Raw genomic sequence first — 25,112 nt, forward strand, 5'->3', positions numbered from 1 at the left:
TCTTCTTCTCCCAGTTCGGAGTGCTGTTTGCTGCTTGTAAATTGTGATCGCGCGTCGCATCATTTCACCAATCCTTCTTTTTGTATAAAATCTCCCAAAAATGACTGAAAGTCACTTGCTTTTTTACATGGCATTCTATTCTAGACGTTTTCTACAGCTTTTGAATATTTACAAGAAATAATCAAAAATAGGCTAAACTTGTCCAAAAATTAGTATTTTTGAACCATCCACACTACGGACACTGATACTAATGACTAATATGGCATTGACTCTCTAGATCAATAAGAAAGACGAATGACGATGCACTCTAGAGTTTTTCACATTGTGTCCCTGTAGCGGCACGACATCCACCCCCTCTTAACGTGCACATCCTTCGGCATGTGCCAAAGTTTTATGGATCTGTAGTGTCAGAAGAAGTATTCTTTGCCATGTCAATGTCTTCATCTTCTACCTCTTCTTCTTCCATATTCTCATGTTCATGCTCAGTATTCAACTCCAACTCATATGCTAGACTCCTTATATTTAAAGAGCTTGATACGTTTTCCAACCACTGGAATCCTTAGAGCTGTCCCATCCATCTCATTTAATGCATAAGTAGCATTGTAAAAAACAAACCTTACCACATATGGACCAAACCACCGCTTTGCCATCTTCCGACTGGCACTATGCTGATTTTCCAAGCTGCTGTCATAAACTAGCATTTAGTCCCCTTCCTGTATAGCTCGTGGTCGAAGTCTGTGTCGCTTGTCAAACCTCTTCTTGTTCTTAACCCTTGTAGTCTTCAGTTTTTTCATGGCTGTCTCAATGTCTTTAGGCCTTCTTTCTAACTGTCTAATGTGTAGGACCAGCAACTCTTCTCTAGTCAAACCTTCTTTCCATGGTAGAATACTCCAAATAGCAATAATCTCCTCAATAGACATGATTGACTGCTGTCCATACATTGATTCAGTAGGCATATACCCTGTAATTGCACACTGAGTGGTCATATCAACCCATAAAGCTAAGGGTAACATTCTTGGCCACTCTTTTATCCTACCCTTGCATGACTTTGCTAATGCCTTAATGATAGGTTGATGACCTCTTTCACTTTTTCCATTTGCTTCAGGATTGTAGACTGAAGTTAAAGCCAACTTGATACTCAATCGTGTAAAGAAGTCACGAGCCTCATCCGCATCCAATTCTTCTATATCTGCAGCCACTTTATTAACACAACTATACCTGCGAAAGATTTCTTCCAATAAGAACATGCAAACTGCTTGAGTAGTCTTTGTACTAAGAGCTCGACCTTCCACTTGATTTGTCAAGTCTTCTCGTGCAAGCACAAGATATCTCATATTCCATAAACCTGTAGGCATGGTAGCCAAATCAACTACCCATTTGTATTAATGGATAGATCGGTTGCAACCCATCTCTATGCTTTACCATGGAATACATTTGATAGTCACTACATGATTCCACACAATGCTCCATATCTTTATACATGTTCTGCCACTAATACTTCTTTTTAATCTTGGTAAATGTGCCCCAAATTGCTCTATGTCCAGCCCTTAAACTTTCATGAAACTCCTGCATCACTTATTGTTGAGAAGCCCTATCTCCCAATACACGTACTGGAGCTCCTCTCTTTTTCTTTGCATGCTTCCATAAATATCCGTCTTTCAAGAAAAACCCATAAGCTTTTCTTTTAATCCTTTTGAATTCAGCATTAGACCACTCAGTCTTCTTTGTCATGAGGCTGAGATATTGGCCTATTTTTAGCCAATCATCCTCATACAACTCTTCCAAAAATTGTGTTCTCACTAAAGTATACCACTGATGATGCTTTCTCTCTGCTGCCTATCTCTTCTCCATGGCTATAAGCTCTTTTCTTATTGTTGAAATCCTTGTTACAACAATTGTATTTGTAGTAACAGCAGCTGCATACTCATTCCTTGCTGTTATAAAGTTGTTTTCAGCACCTATCACATCATCCTCTTCATCTTCCATGATCTCATCTTCATCTTCAAACCTTGCTCGTGAAAGCATGCCAGCCACGGGGTTTTCTCTTCCTGCAATATGCTGAAAATCAGGGTTAAGCGACTTTATATATGTAATCCATTGTAACATGGCAATATCAGGAGTTGAGTAATTTACTATTATGTCCAATAGAGGTAGACAATTAGTCTCTACCACTACATGAGCTCCCATAAAATACTCCCTATCACACTTGAGGGCTGTCACTACACCCCAAAGCTCTCTTTTGACTTGAGAATACCGCCGTTGTCGTTCATTGAGGACCTTTGCTCCAAACCGAATGGCATACCTATTACCGTCAGTATCATCCTGACCCATTGCCCAACTAACGCTAATTGGGCTTGTATTCACGGTGAGAATAATAGGCTGTCCATTCTCGTAATTTGCTCTCTTTAGTATTGGGGCTGAAATCAATAAGCTCTTTTAACTTTTGAACTGCTTTCGTATGCTGTCTACCCCACCAAAACTTTTACCCTTTTCTCAAGAGCTAATATCAAGTAAAATGAGCAAAATGCCGAATCCATATCAAGTAAAAGATACATGCACCCAAAAAACTTCTCACCTCGGATACATTCGAACATGTCTCCCGCATCTTGCTTCTGGCATCAATTTTTACTAGTGAGGGCTTTCTCCCATATGATCCACACATGTGTCCAACAACTAATACTTCCTCCACTTCAAAAACCGACTTTTCTCCTGACAGAGTTAAATGCACTTCTTCAAGACGGCTCAAAATCTTGTCACAATCAGCAATATGATCGGCCACAAATCTTCTACATCCATGCTCATTCTACTCTTCATTCTTCTCATAGATATCACATCCTTTGATCGGCACATCCTCAAGAAAGGGTAAGGTCAACTGAGGAATATACCCCCTCAAAACTTTATGCATAGCATTCATTATATGCGTCACTAAATTAGTTGCTCCTTGTGTGGAAGCGTACACATCCTAACCAATCCAAGCGGTGTCTTCATAGTAGTGATATCCCAGCTTTCCAATGCAAGCTGGGATTGATCATATCCTGAATATAAATCACCCATAGAGTAAATTGCCTTGCTTGCAAATGCTTCTGCAAATTCATCCATTATCGGACCTGATCCAACATTCCTTATGGTGACTTTATTAATTAGTTGTAAATCTTGTATAAACCTCAAAGCACCATTCTTCTTTGGAATTGTAAACCATTGATTTGAATATGGAGTCAAAGAAGGCTCCAAAATCTTTTAATCTTCTCGTTTAAAAGCTCCAGCAGCTTAGGCAAATATACCCGAGGCACTGGAATAGGCTTTAAATTCCATGGCACATGAGGTACTATAAAGATCACCATAGGTGCAACTATGGTGATCTTCGGATCAACACATCCAATTTCATCTGGCTGAAATGCAAGGGCTTTTCCATGCCTTGCCAACATTGGCAAGAAACAAGCTCTTTCGGCAAGCAAAAGGAAGCTTGTATCACCAATTTTCAGCTCTTGTAAAGTTTCAATTGTAAATTTATGTTCTACTCTATGTGGATCCCGTAAACTAGGCTATTGAGTCACTTTTTCAACCAACCCATCACTTTCAGGCGGCAAAGCCAAAGCCACAGGCTTAACCTTTTTTGCAACAGTTTTGTACTTTGTATCCACCCTTGCTTTAGCCTTGTTTTGCAGCCTATATTGCAGCCCGTAACATTCATGCTCAGCAAACTCTTGAATGACTTCATACATCTCTAAAGTGTCAACTTAAATAACCTCTTTTTCTGCCCTATTTTCAGCATTAATTGTTGCAGAAATTTCACCATTATATCAACATCAACTAGCCCTGAAAATAGCCCTGAAATGCCTTCATTTGCAGCTATCAAACCATATGTCTTTAGCTCTTTTTCAGCCCATCCTACATATTTCTTTTCAGCCTTGCACATGGCTGAAATATTCTTCAAACTGCCAAGACTACATGCTGTTCATTCTTGCAATCCAGACACAAGCACAGTTTCCCCTTCTCTTGGAGGCATAATTATCTTCCTAGAGGTACTGCCATAGCCTTCACTTAGAGCAATGCTGTCTAAAAACTTTTAAACTCTCGTGCATTAGGTGGCATGGGATTATTCTGCAGCCTATCCCGATTGTGGAGATGATTCACACAAACAGTGAGAAACTGTACTGCCTTTGTATTGTCTTTACTTTGAACCGGAGCATATGAAGAACCATCATCCAAGGCTTTTGTTTCCAGCCTTGATTCCGAAATATAGACTGTCCCAAAATCACCGGATAACTACATGAATCCTGTACAAAAAAATGATATTCATCCCTAATATCTCCAATAGTCACGGGTACATTTAGATAAGCCGCATAAGGATCCCTTGATGAATTGTTTGATGTCTGCATGCGCTATCCTGGATCTACATCAATCGGCCAACCTCCATTCTCATACAAGCTGCGTGTGATAACATTGATTTCGGAACTATGATCTAAGAGAGCTATGCAAGGCATCTCTCTTTCTTCCACTTTAACAATTGTCTCTGTTGTAGCATGAGCCCAATGCTTTCGTGAATAATGATTGCGTGGAATAAAATGAGCATCTTCTTCTTCATGTACTTGTTGATGGGCATCCCCATTATATGTAGCCTTCTCTCTATGCTTATTGCTGCCCATAAGACCAATTTTAGCCACAAGCTTACTGTCTACACTCCCATTTAACCCATTTTCAACATCGGTTTGCTCCAAATCAACATTACATGCATCATCATTGTGACATTAATGTGACCTTAACGTTACATTAAATATCACTTTTAATGTCACATTAATTGGTGATATTTAATGTAACGTTAAGGTCACAATCATATTCCCTTTGAAGTTGTTTCTCTATGTCTTTGTCAATCTGCATCAATGCTTACAAAACTTCACCATCAAACTGTCTTTTTCGTTTCAGTATATCAATGATTGTATCATGAATTTCACACTTCGCGATTTCATCATGAAATTCACACTTCGCAATTTCAAGAACTTTGTCAAGTGTGAATTTCATTTTATTGCCAAGTATGCGATCTTCCAAGACCTTTTTAAGGTTTGTGGCATTCTCAAGATCCGATTGTAACCTGTAACAGGGTTGCTTGCCCTTTTTCTTCCTTTCTTGTTTCTTCTCTTGAGATGCATCCTCCATAACATGCTCAGGTATGGCTTTTTGAGCCTCTTTCTGTTGCTCCATTTTACTTCGTGTTATGCGTTTAGATGGGTCTGAAGAAGAAGAACCAGCAATGTTCTCATCTCTTCTTCTCTTTTTTTCCACAAGAGCTTCTTGATTATGAACCTTAGCCAAATAAGCACAAGTTGAAGATGAATCCACTGGTGTACTCCATCGTGTTCTTCCTCATATACTCTGACTTGCATCAGTCAATTCAGACTTTGCTGTTTTGCCTTTTTCCATGCAATCTAATGCCTGCATCCAAACCCGAGATTTTACTTCAGCCATATCTTCTTTACGAGCTTCTTTGATCCTTTCAATTCTCAACCCATATGTGGCTGCATCTATGGCTACAAATGTTGTCCTTGCTGCCATCTCTTCCAACCTCTTCTACATGCCCACCATTTCCAAAATTTGGCTCTATTGGAAGACCAATTTTTGTCGCATGTATTTTACCATCTTTCCAAAAGACTAATCTTTTCGCTTCTGCTTCATGATAGGCTGTACAATCTCGTTTTTTATGCTGTAAACTGTCACAGCAAATGCATATCCTCTTGTATGCTTCTTTGTACGGTCTTTGGGTTGTTGCCTGACCCTTCTCTTCTACCTTAACATCCAACTTTTTGACCTTTGCATAGATTTCTGTCAAATTCAGCCTCAAATCACGCATGCCTTTGCTTAATTCATCCACAACATTACCTTTAAGAGCTGGACCAACAGGTATAGTCGGTTGTTCTGCCATAGCCACAGGTGCCTTGGTTGCAATTTCAGCCCCCTTCTGAGCACTGGTAGGTGTGGTGCCTGTACCCTATCTTAATTTCATCCGCTCTCCCTTTACCAACAAATGCACTGTCTCAGTTACATTAGCCCAATCTGATTTCAACCGCTTTTGAGAAGAGGTATATTTTAAACGATCAGTCAGCTTCTCCTACAAGACAGGATCTACAGCCTTCAGAAAGAAATTAATTTTTTGACTCTCCAATGACTACCGCTCATCGGCATCCAATTGCGCATATCGACTTTCAAATTCACGGAGCAAAGCTATAGTAGCCAACCCTTTATTAGGCTTTTCAATCCAATTTGTAAATGTCTTTTTAGTTACCAATCTTACATCTTCTAAGAAAAACTCCTCTCTCAAAGCTTTCTTAGAAGCTGCCCAATCAACATCTCCTCTATATAACTCATCAATCCGATCATGCAATGCATATATGGCCAAACAGGAGAAATATTGACTCCGTGCATACTGCAGTACCCCATGAAACAACATCTTTTCTTCATACAACCGGATGAAGGCCAAAACATTTTGACCTCTAAACTGCTTCAATTCTTGTCCCATTGCTTGCAATGCATTCACAACTAAGGAATCAATTCTTTCTGCTTCCTACCGAGTTTGTATCTACTGTTGTAACAACAATTGCTGCTGTTGTTGCTGCAACAAAGCAATCATCTGTTGTAAAGCATCACTACCACTTGAACCTGCAGAATTCCCCATCTTTACACACCTGTTGTCGACTTTCACGTCGGGTTCACCATTGTCGAACTGTTTGGGATCGAAAGTCGACCATGGGGATAAGAGACAGTAGGGTGAAGGGAGATTCAGGGAGAGGAGTAGACGGAAGAGAAGGGATTTAAAGAAATAGAAGATGTAAAAAAATACTCATAGAGGTGTATTTCTACATCCTGAGAAGATAAATCTCTTGTAGACCAAAAACATGCATAACAATAGCTTCCTCTCTGCTGCTTAGACCATCAGTCTGATACTTCTGTTGGCTTCGAAAGGGGGGTAAAATACTAGGACACTTGGTTAGAATTCTCCCAGATCGCTCTTTCTTCTTCTCCCAGTTCGGAGTGCTGTTTGCTGCCTATAAACTGCGATCGCGCGTTGCGCGATTTCACCAATCCTTCCTTTTGCATAAAATCCCCCAAAAATGGCTGAATGCCACTTGTTTTTTTACATGTCATCCTATTATAGAAATTGTCTACAACTTTTGGATATTTACAAGAAATAATATCCAAAATATCGAAAATAGGATAAACTTGTCCAAAAATCTAGTATTTTTGAACCATCCACACTACGGACACTGAAGTTTGACACTAATGACTAATATGGCATTGACTCTCTAGATCAATAAGAAAGCCGAATGATGATGCACTCTAGAGTTTTTCACACTGTGTCCGCATAGCGGTACGACACCGCTGCTTTTCGTAATGTGTGCACATGCACTAGGACAAAATCCTATAAGTTCATAAGAGGAAAGATTAGGCTCTAGAGTTGAGCCGATCCCGTAAGGTCACATGATCCAACAGTGGGATCCTCCACTGAACGGGGAATAGGGTGGGTAACAAACTCCCAAAGATTGAAGGTATTAAGGATACACTTCACCTTACACGACCAAAGCAAATAGTGGGAACCATCAAGCCAGTCTTCTTTGGGCAAAGAAGGGAGTATTGGCACTTGTATAGAGGGAGCCATGAATGGCATATGAGGGCCACTAGAACGGGCCTTCTATGAAACACGGAGAGAACAGGGAGGAGAGGGATCCTGTACAAATGGGCTAGGTGAACTTTATTCTTCGTGTGAACTAGCATGAAAATCTCTCTGTCGCTTAGAGGAAGGAACGAATACCTCATCCTCTGAGTCAACAAAGAATTAGCGATAAGACATTCTTGTGAACATCCACCAAGCTAAAGAAAATCTGCGCCAGACGGAAGGAGACAACTTCAATCGGATTGTAGATGCTCTGCTTGGCCTTAGTATGCAGCCACCTTGCTAGAAAACCCTGTCGTCTGGAGCTGAAAAGTTGTTGCCTACAGCCAAACAATGCTGCCACATGTAGTAGAGGCTGCATTCACAGTAAACACAAGGCCGGGAGGAGTCGTCAAGCTGCAGGGAAGGTCATGCGGTAGGAAAAAGGCTGCATGTGCAGAAAACGTAGGGGCTGAGGCTTGCATTGACAGCTGGGGTGGTCTCCTCTGCAATTACACCAAAGGTCCATTGGCTTTCATTTTTGTGCGAAAAATCTACTTTGTCCCAATGAACTTCTTGTGGCTTAGATGATCCACCAATGTGCAAGTTCCGTTTCAGTCAATGTCTCAAGCTCCTTTTCCATGGCCTCTTGCCACTGGGGATGTTGTAGAGCCTCTTGCCAATTGTCCAGCTCAAAATGCACTATATAATCTGCCATTGAAGATGTACATGAAACAGTAGGTGCAAGCCTTGAGGTGTGTCAAAAACTAAATCGGGACAATTTACAATTTGCAAAATCCTAAAGGTTATTGTGTTAGTTTGGTTCAGGTTTGAGCAGCATGTTAGTTTAGAGTTTGTACCGCTATTTAAAATCAGCATACAAATCAAATTTAGTTTGCGAATGCTGATGTTTTGAGAATTCATCCTCTTGGTCTCATGTATCATTTGAAGCCCAACTATAGTTACCACACCAAGGGTCTAATATAGGTTGGGAAAACCTAGATCAAAGTCCACATCAAGTCACCGCATGAAATGCACCTAGCTCAATCAAATCTAATCTTGGTTTGTTACACAATAAAACCATATGCTCAAGTGCATTTGAGCCCAGCTCCTTACCTGTAATATGCTCTGAGTGTGTTTCTGTTTCAGGATTCCATTCTTGCTGAATTGCATATGAGCTTGGCTGCTTGGGTGTGAGTCCCATTTTCATTTCATTGATTCAACATTAAATTCATTAATACCTAGACTAAAGATTATTATTCAGTGTCTGTATCTCTTGCTTTCCATCTACTCAATGCTTAAGCATTTTCAGAGGCTATGGCTACCATGTTCATCAAAGCTCCATTTCTTGCTCAGTGCACACAAACTTGGTGTTGGTTTATATCTATTCTATCAATCATGGTTTCCTTAAGGACGTGAATTACTAGTTCTTATTTGTCATCAGCACCAAAAGGGCTGGCAACCAACCACCCTTTGCTTTCTGTCCCTTTCTGTGAATGGTAGTGTGCTTTGCTAAGGATACAGCATGTGGTGCCTGCTACACCAAGAAACTCCAAGAGTATTACATTCTATTTTTTTCAAGACCATCTGAAGTATTCATAAGCTGAATACATGTATTGTTAAGTTCATGAAATGAAAAGTTTTACTAACAAGTTTATAATCTAATTCTCATGGACTATTTTTGTAAAAATTGAGCTCTTTATAGTAAGCTAACTCAAATTCCAAAACACACTTTAGATGCAGGAGGCTCAGCAAAATCTTTGGAGGTGATGCGAAAGTTTTCAGAACAGTATGCACGACGGTCTGAGACATACTTCTGTGTGGACAAAGGTGTTACAGCGGTGGTAATCAAGGTACTTAGCCATATTTCCAAGGTTTTTTTCCTATGCTTGTGTAGTCTAAGATAAAAGGATTCTATATTTTTGAGTAGGCAAATTAGTAAACACCATTTATTGCCTCTTTTTTTTTTCCAAATAAAGTGTGGCTAATTATATTACTTCAGAAAAAAACTTGAATACAAAGAAGTGCTCATGCTCAACAGACTAGCTGGAGCTAATGCAAAGTCATAGATATATCAAATATACATGCCTCTCATGGCAGTCTAGGGGGGATGGGGGCAAGAAGCCATGGAGGGGGGGTGTATCACCATCTGGAGCTGCCTGCCTGCATAACGAAAAACAGGTCTTGGCCGTCCCAAGTGCGCATGAAATGAGAACGGATGACGAGCTCGAGACTCGCCTTGCACCGGGTCCCATCAGCCGCGAAGGGAGTGGATGATGGAGGTCTAGAGCTCTGCTAAAGTCGTCTGTACAGAAAGTCTCTCTCCGCCAAAAACCTCCTGATACCGCGCTTTCCAGATATGCCATCCAGTGAGACTCCCTACGATCTCCCATACCTCAGAGCGATCTGCTGTGGGCTCCAAAACCCAGTGGATGGGTAGAGCCTCCAAGCCGACCACTGTGCACGACCCAGCCTCAATAAAGAATATCGTGTCTTGCATCCCAGCCTCATTTATTGCCTCTTTTGCAATGGATCTTTGTTTTTTCTTTATTCGTTTTCTGAAACTATTCAGGTCATAAGGTTTTACTCATTAATAAGTGGTTATTGTCAACAACAGTTGATCTCAAGTAGGTTTTGTTTGATTTTTACAATATTACTTGGTTGTGGAGTTCAAAAGTAATCTAGAGGCATGCTTTCTTTTCTGCATCTGTATGAGAAAGTTACCTTTGTGCAGCTTGATAGGATTTGCAATTTTTATGCTTTTTCTTATTTGCTTCCTTTCGTGAATATTCTTTCGAAACTTTGCCTATGCCCATCTTCGTGGTGGTAATATGGTCTTAAGGTTAGAAAAGCTCAATTTATTAGAATGGCGTTTATCTCATGTCTTTGGTGCTTCATCTTGCTTGTGCCCAAGCAATGGAGGAAGAGCTCTTATAGCAAGAGGACAAGCAAGAGCAGCCAAAGGCGAAAGCCCCTTCTAAAGTGGGGTGCCATCTCATCTTTCTGAAAAGTCCCATCAGCTATAGTCAATGAGCAATTTTGGTTTAAAATAGTCAAAGAAGCAAGAGGAGCAAAGAGGGATTTCAGGCACATTCTACTATGGGCTTGATGGCTGTGGTGAAGATGCTGAAGGAGCTAGCAAGTTTGGAGGAAGCACCAGTGTGCTTGCAACATATTGGTTATCAGGTCGTCAACCTATAGGACAATACTATTACAGACGTTCTGCTAACTCAGTAAAATAAACACAGCTTAGCATCAAAAGCACTGTTCAAAGATCACTGTCCATTCGGATTTGTACAGCTTGTTCTCTAAACCAAAAACTCAAAGCCAAAGACAGTTGGAAAACCAAACCCCGCCTCCCCCCCAATCCTTGAACTTGGCATAGAATTATCATTTCTTAATACAATCAAGCAAGAACCATGCAGATATTAGTGGTTCAGTATTGAGAGGCAAGTTTATCAAAATCAAACCCTCTAAATATACAAATCCTTGTGCCACATGTCCGAGTTTTTGAATCTTTATTCAAATCCCACTTTTGCATGTGCTTCATGGAAAGCTCAACAAGATGTCCTTTGAATAAGCCACAGTACTGCATTTTTGTCATGTTGTAAGAAAACCCATTTCAAAATATCCTCCTCTGACACCTTGTGAAAACCACCTTATTTGAAGCTTGTAGCAGGAGACTTCCCACCATAGGTTGCTTGAAGCTTCCAAGTGATCCAATAAAATATTCATTCAAATAAAACTGAGCACATCCACCATATGTTGCTTCCACATGATCCAAGTAAGATTCTATTTAAATAATGCCTAATCTTTTCAAATCGCATCCTATGGCATGATTTGGATCATTGCCTTGGTGGGTCTCATCAGCTTTGTAGATATCTCATACAAGGAGATACCTACATATACCTTTGTACCCTCGCTAAAGAACTTACTGAAAAAAGCTCTCAGAGCCAATGTCAAGAAATACATTCTGGAAAGTAAACTTCATCCGAAAAAGTAAACCTTTTGCATCTAGAAGGTAAAACTTTCACATCTAGAAGGCAAAAATTTCACATGCAAAAGGCGAAAACATCATCTGAAATGAAAAGAAGTAATGTGAGACAAAATTTTATCTCAAGGCTATCAAAAAGAACCCAAAACTGCTGCAAAATACACCTAGACATTAGTCCTCTCGGCTTTTATCAGTGTGGCTCTTTTTGTAGCCTATATGAAGGCATCCTATTTGGCACCACTTACATTGTGTGCTATACTCATTATTTGCTAGCTCTTGGTTGGTGCTTTGGTCTTTGCTTGAGCTTGTTGTGAGTATTCTTTGTAAAGAAATACTGGAGCACAAAAGATAATCACAAAGTGTATGACTAAGCACAATGATAAACAGTAGAACTCAAAGATGAAGAGAACTCAGAATGAAAGGAGAATGAATGCAGAAAGCACACTATGAAAAGTGAATACAAGACCTCAAACATCCATGTCTTAGAGTGGACTGGGGCAGAGATGAACTAGAGAGTGTGTTGTACTCAAAATGGATCCTGAAACACAGCAAGCAGCCTTCGCCTAGTGACCAGCTGCTGTAAATGGAAGAAGGCAGCTGAGCAGCCTCCTTTGTCCTGAAAATGCAGGGCTGAACCTGATGTAGACTGATCTGATGTAGTATGCAGCATTCCCAAGGCTGGTGTCAGCTCCTGGATGGCATAGATATGCTGGATGGCAGGAGCTGGGAGCAAATGCAAAGCAATAAATGCACCATCGACAGACCAGAAGGCGACTTCAGTTGCTGTACGAACATGTTGGTCTGAAAATGCAGCACCTGATGGTGTTGTCTAGCTGCAGACTGCTCTTGGAAGGCTGAAACAGGTCATGGGCAGCAAACACAACTATAGAAGAAGGCTGAACAGGGTGCCAGGCTGAAGGGCAGTACCATGAATTGAGATATCCGCCAGAGGGGTGTAGACAACAGTGGAATAAGGCGCCAACTGATGATGAGTCTGCAAAACAGGGTTGGAGCAAGTGGCTGGGCAGCTTCTCTACTCATAAATGTGGATCCTCCCAAAAGTTTGGTGTTTGCTTATGGGACACAAAAACTTGGGTTTTTTTGAGTTTAGAGGAGGTTTAAACAAGCTAATAAAGGTCTATCTGGTGATTCGCCTTGTTTAACTGGTAATACACGGTTTTTAGCTCAACACCCCCTCTCAAGCCCAAAACTAGAATGCAAGAGGGATTGCAAGCATAGCTCAACCCATAATACCCCAAGTGTTGCACTACAAAGCAACCTAGGCATGGGTCTAGGGGTGCATGATAGCTGCCCAAGAACCTACCAAGACTATAGAGGCAATTGTTATCTTACCTTGGTAGCCCAAAGGGCCACCCCAAAAAGGCCAAGGAATCGGATGAAGGGTGTTTGTCAAGTGCTTAATGGTTTATTAGGACCTATGAAGGGGATGAAACCACATTGAACTGTCTTGTCTTTTTTCTCTTAAAAAGTTGTGTCCATGGGGGAAAAAAGTAATGATTAGATTCAACATCACAAAATAGAAAGTCTTATCCCAACTACCTGTCAAGGTGTCGATGATGAGGAAAAGTATGAAGCATGTGCCATGTGCTGCCATAGGATTGATTGCTATAGAGGCTCCTATATCATGTGCTGCGAATATGGTATCAGCCACTTGTGATGAAGGAAAAGGGGTAGTATGCATTGATGCAAGGGGAATTTCATCCTTGGATGGGTGCCTACCAAAAGATAGGCTTCCCTGCACTTTGTTCAACATAAACACAATGCCAATACATGATTTAATGCAAGGGGTAATGCACAGTGTCATGCTCAAATAGAATGCTATGCAAGGGGTAATGCATAGTGTCATGCTCAAATGGAATGCTATGCAATCGAGCCACTTGGATAGTGTGGATAGTACCCTCATAAGGGAATTGCTCACTTGCCCTAGCACCCTTTCGCAATCATGATTGTTAAGATGCAAATAGATGAAGATACAAAGTACAAATGTAGTGAGCCAAATCTTGTGAGCACCAAGAGAAGAATACTACCCTCTCTCACTATCAGACGGTGGAAGGAAAAGTAAGCACCCCCTCTCACCCCAAGATGTAGATTTAGGCAGAGGGGGGGGGGGGGGGGGGGAAGGAGAAGCACTAAACTTTGAAGAGTGAACTGCATGTTGAGCTAAAAACCTCTAAAATGAATGGCCTCCAAAGTAACCTCAAGGAAGGCGTGAACTTAGTCTCGAGAGAAGAAGACTTCACTCTACTCGAGAGTGTGAAGCCTCACCAAAGAGGGTCAACCAAAATAAGAAGTGCCAAACTAGCTGGCTCCAATCAAGTTGGTAGGTCATGTACATATTAGTGTCAAATTGAGAATAAGGATCATAAGTACCATATGGCACCATAAAATACTCATATCTCAATCTCAATGAAAGTGTGTTTAGGCGCTTTTGATGGTACATGTAATATATTTTGTTTTTTAGGTATTTCCACTATTTGTAGGTAGGCACACTAAAGATGCAGGAAAGTAAGAGTAGAAATGTGTAATGGAAGAGAGAATAGAAGCTAGAGCATGCCTTGCTAAAATGAATTGTTATACAGGTGGGAAGAATGGTAGGAGTGTGATTAGTGTCAGCAACATCCGAATTGGAGGAAGACTCCATGATGTGCTGGACCAGAGGGTCTCTTGAGAAAGTTGACTCAATTGCTTTTGGTTACACATTAAATGTGGATGGCAACTCAGAAAGTGTAGAAAAGGATGCACCTAGTCTATCCTCAAGGGAAACGAGGAGTGCCGGAGGACTAAAGCCCAAGGTAGGGTTGGTGGACCAATCAGATAACCCTTCGGATGTAACAAGGGGGGCCTTAGGGAGGTGATCCAAAAGCCATGTGACTAGCAAGTCTTCACTAATTCGTACAGGTGCCGTGCTAGTGTGGAGGATGATCCCCTCTTGGATATGGAGAAGAGGTAAAAGTGCCCTGGCCTAATGTGCTTGTGTTCTTAGGATTGTCCTTGGCTTTTGAGGGGCACGTATCATCAAAATAACCCACCTTTTCGCATTGATGACAACACCTATTTCTCCTATGTATATTTTGCTAACCTAGTTTCAATCCTAAAGGGGATTTACTTTGCTCCTCACTACTTGACTTGATCTTGGTGGCATAGAAGCGGGAAATGCCCCGAAATGCCCCTTTAGAGGACCTAAAACACTGAAATGTGTGGAGGGCCCAAAACGTGTTTCCCTATCTGAAACGTTTCTCCTTTGGGGAAATGGCTGCCACATGGCGTTTCCCCTTGGGGAAACGTTTTGGCTCACCCCGTTTCCCAACAAGATCGAAACATTTTTAGCAAAACATAGTATATTGTTTTCGTTTTAAACGTAGCGTTATTAATCGTCATGTTCTTTATGCTTGTGAAGTGTAACCTTATTAATTGCCATATTCCTTGCCTTTTATAGATAACATTAAAGTGTCATTATTCTCATGTTCTTTACGCTTTTGTTGACATATTCTTCAAGCATTATTAATGTTTCATTGTTAAATGTTAAATGTTTTAATGTTGTGTTTTCTTCAAAACTCTTTACGTTAAATAGTTGTTTAATATTTAATATTTTAAATGTTTCATGAATTACGCCTAAATCATTAAATATTTTTACATTTAATCATTAAAATGATTAAGCTTAGAGTCGTTTATCCATTTCAACTTTCTTTGCTAATAAGAAGGATGATAATGAAGAGGATTTGCCTATAGCAATTGAAGACTACAATATGGATGAGGAAGAGTTAGACAGAGAGGAAGAGGAACTAAGAGATGATAATTAGTTATCACTCACTCTCTTATATGGTTTTGCACCTATTTACGATTATTCTTTCTTTGCAATCAACATATTAATTGTGTGCCAAAATTCTTGTATGCATTAGAAAGCTCCTTTGAGCTTACACCTTTTGTAGAACTCTTTAAAAACTTGGAAATTAGAAAGCTTTGATTTTGAGTATGAAACTTGTATTATAAGTTTTAGCTCCTAAGCACCTAGACTCTATGCAACCACCACCACCACCAAGATCACTTGGCGTTTCTATTTCCCCCTCCTCAAAATTTGATGTTTCCGTTTCCGTTTCCGTTTTCCCATTTCCCTCAACTATGCTTGGTGGTGTTTCTTCCATCTCCTTGATGGCTTTTTTGGGTAGCCAAGGCCCCCTTTGAATATGGTAGATGGGTTTTCTTATGAAATTGATTGAAGAACCTTGCAAAATGCAAGAGTTGACATACAAACTCATAGGTGGGCAATTGAGGCCATGAGAGAATTTGGCAGATAAAATTGAAATATTTGGGTAGCAACAGGTCCATGAGCTAAATGACTTGATCGGTGGTTAACTTGGGTAAGCCAGTTGTTGCAAATTCAGCAACTTGTCTAGAGATAACAAACACAATCGTCCAACAAAGCATAGATTGATTTAAAAAAACTCAGTAGGATTAGGGTAACTTAGAGACAATGAACATTGAAGATGGATGAACAATAATGAATAAATACAATGCTCATGTAGGAAACACACTATGCAGGGTGAATACAAAACCTCAAACTCTCATGTCTCTAGAACCAGTGTAGAGAGAGTGAGCTAGAGAGCATGTCATCTTCTATACAATTCTTGAAACATAGTAGATAGTCTTTGAGAGCATTGGCAGCAGCAGTAAACATAGATTTGGAGAGTTTGGATGAGTGCCGGACAGCTTGGAAGAGTAGGTAGGAGACTAAAAGTTGTGTGTAGAATGCAAGCTTTGCATAAACTTGACTATAGCGATGGCATTTCTTCTCTTTCAAGAGTGAACTACCTCATATGAGAACCTGTGGGGGTGAGGCTAGGGTTTCTTGTCAAGAAATATATGTTGTGAAAGTAAACTAGAGAGATAGTAGGGTTTGCGTGGAGAAACATAGTGTGTATGGCAAACATTGAGAGAGAAGAGAAACTCAAAAGGCACAAATGAAGAAGATGATGAAGCACTGAATCATGCTAAGTGAACAAAGCTGATGCAGTGGAGCCAAAACTCTAAAGATGACTGCATTATCCTGTCTGTATCAGGCAACAACACTTGAAGGGAATCTACACAGTGAAGGGAGAAAAACAAATTCCTCCGAGTAGTAAGATGTCGAAGATGTATGCTGAAGATGAAGAATAGTTGGAAGCAGAAGGTAGTCCTTAGATGCTGTTGGAGTGGAGGAAGATCACTAGCTACAAACACGTACTTCGAAAGATGAGGATCAACAAGACAGCTTGCTAGATGAGGAAATCTAACCCTTGGTGAAGCAAAATTCCAAAAATAGAGGTATCTGAGGTAGGAGGTGTCTCTTGGAGTCATCCTTGATGCCAAAGAGGTGTCAGACTGCGAAACACAGCATGCGAGGCTGACGCTAGGTGGAGAGCATTGTCCCTAGGTAGAGAGAGGTGATTTGGCAGCAATAACGCAGGTGCTTGCTGATGCCAAATGGAGATAATGATCATTAGGTGGAGGAGGAGAATTTGCAGCTCAAAATGCAGCCTGGAAGGTGAAGGAGAGAGGGCGCATGGTGTAGGGAGAGATGAAGACCATGAACTGCAATGTCCTCTGGGTGGCGTGTGAGCAACAGTGGAGAGATCGAAGAGTGTGACAAAACATCGGAAGGAATGAATGTGTGATGGGTAGAATGGGTGAAGTCAGTGGAATATGTATAGGTAGAAAGTGTTTAGAGTGTCGCCCACTAAAGTCTCTCGGGTGGCGCTTCGACTCTCTTGGAAGGTGCCTACAAAACCCTTTTGAGCCTGTAAATGAAAACGAAAAATAGCAATGGACTGAAATAGTACTAAATTATATGGTTTCTTGTCTTTAGGAGGTGGTGATGATCCTCTTTTTTCTCATTAGGACTTTGTGCACATTGGGTGTATCTTATTGCCTTGAGTGTAATACTTCGATAGCCAATACAAAATAATCTATGTCCTAGAATGGAGATGTGGCACAAAAAGTGTTTGGTGGTAGATGCATATACCTCAGTGGTGTGGGGAGTAAAGGTCGAAATCGATAGTCTTCGGTGGTATGACCGTTCTGGCCATAGTAGGAGCACCTTGTAGACTTTCCATGTGTCGGGGAAGAAGCCATGGTTTTAGTGTGTGAGCTTGGAAAAGGGAGGGTCAGAGGGAGAAGAAGAGAAGGGTATCCCCCGATGATAGGGGAAGTTAAAAGATGATGTTGAACCTGCAATCTGTCTTTGCCTTCTTCGATGCAGCGGATCTTGGCGGCTCTTTCAGAAAACGATCTTCACTTTTGTAAGATTTGGCAACTAGTTCAAGAGGGACCTAGTAGCCTAAGAAGTTTTGGTGGTCTAGATACTCGAAAGCTGGCTATTGAGAGAAAGATTGTGGAAAAGTATTCCATTCGTAATGGATTACTTTTGCAAAGTGTGTGTGCTTGATGATCAGGATATTTGCAAGAAAATTTTATACAAGTGTCACAATGTGTCCGAGTGCAATAGTGCAGAATATGACCAAAATTGTGTGAGAGAGAGAGAGAGAGAGAGAGAGAGAGAGAGAGAGAGAGAGAAAAAGACAAAAGAACATAGAAGATCTGCAAATGATGAATGCTAAATAAAGAATGCAGATATGTATAGGGGCGCAGTGCGTATCTCCATCTCAATGATGTCACCCTGTTGTACACCTCGAAGTATGCTGCAATCTGCACGATCTCAAACCTGAAATCTGCCATCAGATCTGTGTCAAAGTGTGTGTGTGCTGGGCTGGAATATATAGCCCATAAATCAGCATCAGGTCAGCCCATAAATGATGGCTGATTGGGCAACAGAATTCAGGCCGACTGCCTGAAAATGACACATGGCATGTGGAATAAATGCACCCACTGCTCCAGCACATGGGAATCTGCCCAGCACTGCCATGTGGCACTCCTGCCATAAATGGGATAGCTGTAAACACTGCCATGTGGCACAACTAGCCTAATCACGACACGACTTTGACAAAACTGCTATCGAATGCCTGTTTGACAGGACATGCATGTACACAGCCCATCTTTGATGAATGCCTGTCCAGGGGATGACCAAATCTCTAACACCCCCTCTCAAATGGTGGATCAGTGTGAGGCCAAGGGATTTGGAATGCTGTCAAAGTAAAGCTTGTGAAAGCGCTTGCGTAAACAAGTGTGCAAGATTATCCTCCGTCTTGCAGTACACCACATCAATGGTCTCATCTAGAAGCTTCTCCCAAATGAAATGGTTCTATATCTTTATATGCTTCATCCTAGCATGGAACACTAGGTGTTGTGCCAAGGCAAAGCAACTCTCATTGTTGCATCAAAGAGTAGTAGGACCTATCTGAGGACAACCAAATTGCTCCAAGACCCTCCAAAGTCAGACTGTCTCGCATGGGGTAGAAGATGTTGCCCGATACTCTACCTCAATCGAAGATAGGGCAACCGTGGGCTGCTTCTCCATTGTAAGCACAAGATCTGAATGTGCGGGATAAAAGATCCCTAGATCAGGGGTCCCCCTTAGGAATTGCAAAACCCTCTGAGCAGCCTACCAATGCACCATCTTGGAACCACTCATGAACCCGGCTAGCAAAACTATAGCAAAACACAAGTCAACACAAGTGTTGAGGAACCAAATCAAAGACCCAATCAATTGTCGATAGCATGTAGCATCTGCCAAAGCAAAATGTGGCCTTTCATTTGGATCCATAGAAGTAGAAATAGACCTGCAGCTTTCCATCTCAAAGGTAGCCAAGAGCTCTTGTACATATCGTTGTTGGGAGATGAAGATCCCCCTCAAAGTTTGATAGATCTTATGATCGAGAAAGAAGTGGAGAAGTTCCATATCCGTCATCTCGAACTTCGCATGAAGAGCTGCTTTCATCTGCTCGACCATCTGTATATGGTTACCTATCACAATGAAGTCATCCACATAAAGGATGAACAATACACGACCTCCATCTAAAGTGTGTACATAAAGGTGCGGATCTGCCTTGGAGCGCCAATATCCCAACCTCTCTTGGAGGAATGAGTCTATCTTCTCATTTTAAGCATGAGAAGCCTGTTTGAGGCCATACAAGGCCTTCCTCAACTTGTAGACCTTTCCACTTGACGGTCCAAAGCTAGGAGGCTGCTCTACATAGATCTCCTCCTGCAAATCTTCATTCAAGAAGGTAGACTTCACATCAAGCTAATGTACCGGCCATCTCTTGTGGCTAGCTAAGGCAAGAAGAACAGGAATAGTCGCCATATGAGCAGTGGCGCAAAGGTATCATGGAAATCAATGCGTGGGTGTTGCGTAAAACCTTTAGCAACAAGGCGGGCCTTGTGCCTATCCAGAGTGCCATTACTGCAGTACTTGGTCTTGAAGACATTTTTTACGCCAATAACCTTCTTATGAGGAGGACGTGGCACATGGTACCAAGTGCCATTTCTCTTAATAGCCTCCAACTAGTACTCCATCACTTTCTGCCAATGATCAGACTACAAAGCCTCATTCACGCAGGTTGGCTCTCTATCCTACATAAGATGGGTCATTAGACAATAGTTAGAACAAACTAGCTCGATGGAATGTGATTGGTTCCTTTGAGAATGCCATGGGCCATCTTGCAGTTGTCACTCCGTAGGGACCCTCTCAATCCGTGCATCACGGAGTGTATCACGTGCCCATCAAGGAGGCCGGATCGCTCCTCATCAATCTTCATTTACCAAGTCTTTGGTACATCCACCGGTAATGGCTCAAGCAAGGTAGCCGGTGGTAAAGTAGGATCCTCATTTGAAGAAGTATCCCCCAGAGGCATTGACTCCAAGGGAACAGTCTCTGGTGTCCAACTGTCTCCGAGATCTCCAAGTAGAGGGATGATCCTCCCTTGTCGAACTACAAGGTCTTTAGGTTCCTGCCTGATTGGTTCTCCTCAAAGAGCAACCAATCGTTGAAGTTGCATCCATAGGATGGGCCCATGGCCACATCCACCGCACTTTCCTTAGGTTGTTTTACTTATCTAATTACCTACCACATTTAGTTAGACATGCATCAAGCAACTTCCTTAATTAGCCCGTTAGACACCTTCCTTCACATAATTTTAGCACTTGACATAGAAAAGCAGTGTCAAACAAGTTCCTTTTCAACAGGTTATCATATTTATCTTTGGAATACATTCATAAAGTCCAGCCCGCAGGCTTATCCAAAATCCGCCCGAAGGCTATCCAACAATCCACAGGGATTACTAATCCAAGATTCCGCCCGTAGACTAGTATGCGGGCCTCGAGATCTAATCCCGAGTCACGTTGGCCTCTTGTGCAGGGCCCGGAAGGTGAGGGATCTACAGCCAGAGCCCCCCCTGGCACCCAAGCGTCCTCCTGCTCCAAGTAGCGCTCAACAGAGAGACCTCTCGTGGTAGGTTCGGTCCACTTGCCCGGCACGGCTAACAACCCCTTTGGTTAGGGTCAGGTAGACAGTCGGGGGTAACTGAGGCTGCCTCTCTCTTCAGGCCTTCAGCCTGAAGCATCAGATATCTTTTCATCCTTTAATTCCTTGAGCAAACAAAGCAAACAGTGCTCTCTAAACTGTTACAAGCACAATCATTTCCAGTGGTCGCTAATTTGGCCAACTGCTAAGGATTGAAACCTTCTCTCCGAATGCATCCAGCATTCGATCCGGGATCAATTGCGACTTGGCAAGATCCCAAGAAAGGTGATATAACAGGATGACTACTTATCCTCTTGCAAGTTAAACTTGTGCAAGAATCTGCCAATCTCATTCCGAGGAATCGGCCATTCTCTTGTGATCAAACCACAAGATTATGCGACGTGGCAGCTTGTTGCATAAGTGTCGCATCTAATCCATGGGACTATTTCACCCATCGAACGGCGTCTTCTAATCACAGAATTATGATTAGATAAGAAACAGGGTTTAGGGTGTCCTCATATCCAATTCATTCCCTGATTGCACTAGACCGACATCGTTTGGTCCTAGGGGTTCCAACTCAATCCGAGTTTCATCTTTTTAACGAGTGGTCCTTAGGGCAGAATCCCTAGTTCGTTTCTTGCAAGTACGTCCAAATGTCCCTACATTCCATGAATGTGGGCAGGACTTACGGTATGAGAGTTTCGACTTGGCAATAAGTGCGACTAGGTCAAGTCCTTAACATGCTAAACCCTAGTTAGCACTTGGAGTATATTGTATCGAATTAACCATCCTAAATGAATCCTTTGCGGTTTAGGTGTTTTGGGTAAACCAATTTACTTGTCTTACGACAAGGACGAGCTATTCCTAAAGATATTGTCTTGATCAAAGAGGGGAAAAACTAGTTGCATTACGATACCATTCTCGTAAAAGCACACGATTTATTGCCTCTACGTATGATTAGATTTACAAATCCTAACTTTTCTTGTTAAGTTCAAAGCGCATGTTAAGTTACAGCATAATTTCCATTGATCCTACTAGAACATGCATTCACGATTCATGCCACTAAGTTTTTAGGGTTTTATGTTAAAACTAACCATGCAGCCTTTCCCTAACTACGTTTCTGAATGAATTTATTCCTACGCTGAATGAGCATTACGTAACCTTTCCTAACTACTACGCAGTTAAATGATATTTATGCCAATTGAAGCTAGAGTTAACCTACTTCATGCAACTTTAGAATCTTTCCATGCTTTGCGGTTTCCTATGGTTGATAATGACTTTTTAATGAATCATTACGAAGGAAGATTTGTCTAATAAAGCGACATGCGATTTAATCTTTCCATGCATAATCGAAGTGTACTACAATAATTTCGACTTTGTAATGATAGTCATTAGTTGATCTAGATTTGTTACTTTGCAATGCATAAAAACAACTTGCTAAGAGTGCATAGACATCTTATGTTCTTTTTCGTTCATTCCATTGAAAAAATGCAAATGACCGATCTTCAATCGTGAGTTACTTCCTTCAAAATAGCCAGTGTATTTCAATCGCAAAAGTGCATCCTAAATCCATGAATTAACCATGCATAATTGCAATACTTTGACGTAAATCAAAAATAGGAAGAAAACCTGGACTTGCAGATCTTTCCATTTAATTAGGGCAACCTAGTCCAGCTTGGCTGGTTGGCCACACCATCAGTGAATAATGCTGCTTTTTAATCATCTGTTCAGTATTTTCTGTCTAGCTTCTGGTTGCTTGGCACAGCAAGACTAGTGAAAGAATCACTTTTCTATCAGCAGAAAAAACATGGTTGCCTTGCATACAATTTATTGTTTTGCTCGTCTTTACTTAAACATGCCATCATTTCAGCAGTGAGCACTACAGTTTTTTTCTGTTGTTAGATTGATATCTGAGAAACCATTTGATATATCAGGGGCTGGCTGAACACAAGGACACCCTTGGGGCTCCACTCTGCCCTTGCAGGTTTGTTCTGAGCAGAAATTGGTGCATTACGTTTTGCAAACCCATTCTCCTGTGCTGTAATAATAGTGGCCTTAGTTTAATGTTATCATGAGGCCCACATTTCGAATTAAGGTTCAGTCTAGTGCTGATATTCTGTGAGGGCGGCCATTATCTTGTTTCTAGATTGTACAAGTGAAGGAAGAACCTGTGTGATAGAATTTCAATTTTTTGCAGACACTATGATGATAAGGTGGCTGAGGTTCAGCAAGGGTTTTGGAATTGTCCATGCGTCCCAATGCGTGAAAGGTATCTTCTATATTCGGGCATATGTATTCTAGTTTGTTGTTAATAAAATCTATGTTGTGGTGTGAGCTCAAATAAAACATTTGTAATTCTAAACAGTGTTATGAAGGTTTTAAATTGCATTGTGTGCTCCAGGTTGCATGTGTGTTGAACCATCAATGTCAAGATGCCTTTCTAACATGCAGCAGACAGACAGCACATGATCTTACTGACCAACCCAATAAATGTATGTTACGCACTAAAGAAAGCTTAAAAATTGGGGTGAAACATAATGAGCTGAAACAAAATGCAGATCCTAGCCCCAGCCCCAGGAGGCAATGATTGCTGCCAAAACAGAAGAACCTAAGTGGATACCGGGGTTCAGGATATAGAATATAATAATTAAGGTCTCGGTTTTTTTGTTGTTTGCTACAGTGTGCTGTCTTCCCTTGTGATTACACCACGGTAAGTTTTTTGAGTTACTGATTTTATAAGATGTATTGCTGCAGAAAGGAGTGCCACTGTATGCTCTTCCTAACAGACGACAATGATTTTGCTGGACAGGAACAGGTAAGAAATCTGTATAGTTGATCTTTTCAGCAAGACTATTCTGTCCTCCTGTTTCTTTTTGGGAGTGGGAATTTCAGCCACATTATTTAGTCATATTATATGTCATTCGGTATTTGCCAAGTTTTAGCATCGACATTCTCTCTAAGCAGTTCAAGCAGCAATGTCGTGCTTTGGCACCTTTTCTGTTTTAGATGTGCTCAGATGTACACACCATTGCAAGAGATTCATCCAGTATCTCTGACCGTGCAGGCAATCTCTCTGGATGAAATTCAAGATTTGACTGCAAATGTCTAGATCAAGTGCAAGTGCATAGCTCATGCTTCAGACCTTGAGGCTTATGCAGAACGAACCTGTATCTTCATCATCCATAACTCATGCTCCAGACCATGAGGCTTATGCAGAACGAAGTGCATGATCATCACTTTTGTATCATTTAGTGATTCATTCTGTTCTACATTTGTAGTGGGGATAGTTTGTCATATTTAAAAGAGAGACATCCACATTGATTGAATGCAAAGTGGATGGCTCGTGTTCTTTCGATGCAGTCATTGCACCAGTTTTTATAGGAGGTGCAATGCATTGTTGTAAGAAGTGTTTGTATACATTATCTAAAATCACAGCTTTCCACAAATAGAGACGTTCTGATCAGGACTGTACATGCACCTGTGAGAAAGATTAAACACCATATAGGGTTGCTGAAGTATAATGTTTTTTTGACAGCTTGACTTTGATTCTCGGCATTGTTTGGGGAAATAATATGATGCATATGATTAGATTTTGTTTCTATGATTGGTTTAGCTCGAATCTCCAACTTATCAGAATTCATGTTGCTCGTGTTATATTAACTTATGGGTGTTGCCATTCTAAGGTGAGTTGACCAAAAGAAAAAAAGGTTGTGCATTTCCATGCACTGGAGCATTGTCCTTTTGTTTCTGAGAAAAGCTCCTAGCACTACCTAACTCCCAAAAGCAAGGGCTACGTTTTTCTCCATTCCAAAGGAAAGAGTTACTTCTCTCTAGGAGAAATTTTTGAATGATGATTTACCATGCCACTGTTCTAATGTATCAGCATATATCCGAACAGGCAATGCAATTAAAGTTCTTGATAGGATCATAGGCCTACTATGCAAACACCTTGGGTGAGAGTAGATCTATGCTTTTAGGACTAGGTCATCTGAAAATATAGTGGTCGTTCTTGGCTTGCAATCTAAGGTTTTAGCAACTTGAATTAGGAATTACGTTCATAA

At 41.2% G+C, this 25,112-nt stretch overlaps 1 protein-coding gene across 1 annotated transcript in view; it reads left to right on the plus strand.

The window, feature by feature from the left end:
• The window catches only part of LOC148029946 (ferredoxin thioredoxin reductase catalytic beta chain family protein), a 41,835-nt gene extending 17,243 nt beyond the window's left edge, over positions 1-24,592 (plus strand). The window contains exons 2-6 of the mRNA XM_087686231.1: positions 9,380-9,495; positions 22,986-23,035; positions 23,249-23,320; positions 23,806-23,866; positions 24,116-24,592. Coding sequence (XP_087542357.1) covers positions 9,380-9,495; positions 22,986-23,035; positions 23,249-23,320; positions 23,806-23,866; positions 24,116-24,160 — 344 coding nt within the window. The 3' untranslated portion in view covers positions 24,161-24,592. The remainder of the gene's footprint in view (positions 1-9,379; positions 9,496-22,985; positions 23,036-23,248; positions 23,321-23,805; positions 23,867-24,115) is intronic.
• Positions 24,593-25,112: the final 520 nt, after the last annotated feature.

The sequence above is a fragment of the Lygodium microphyllum genome, chromosome 10 (genome assembly GCF_053477565.2).
Source record: "Lygodium microphyllum isolate KBCC chromosome 10, Lygodium_microphyllum_v1.1.10, whole genome shotgun sequence".
Lineage (NCBI taxonomy): Eukaryota > Viridiplantae > Streptophyta > Polypodiopsida > Schizaeales > Lygodiaceae > Lygodium > Lygodium microphyllum.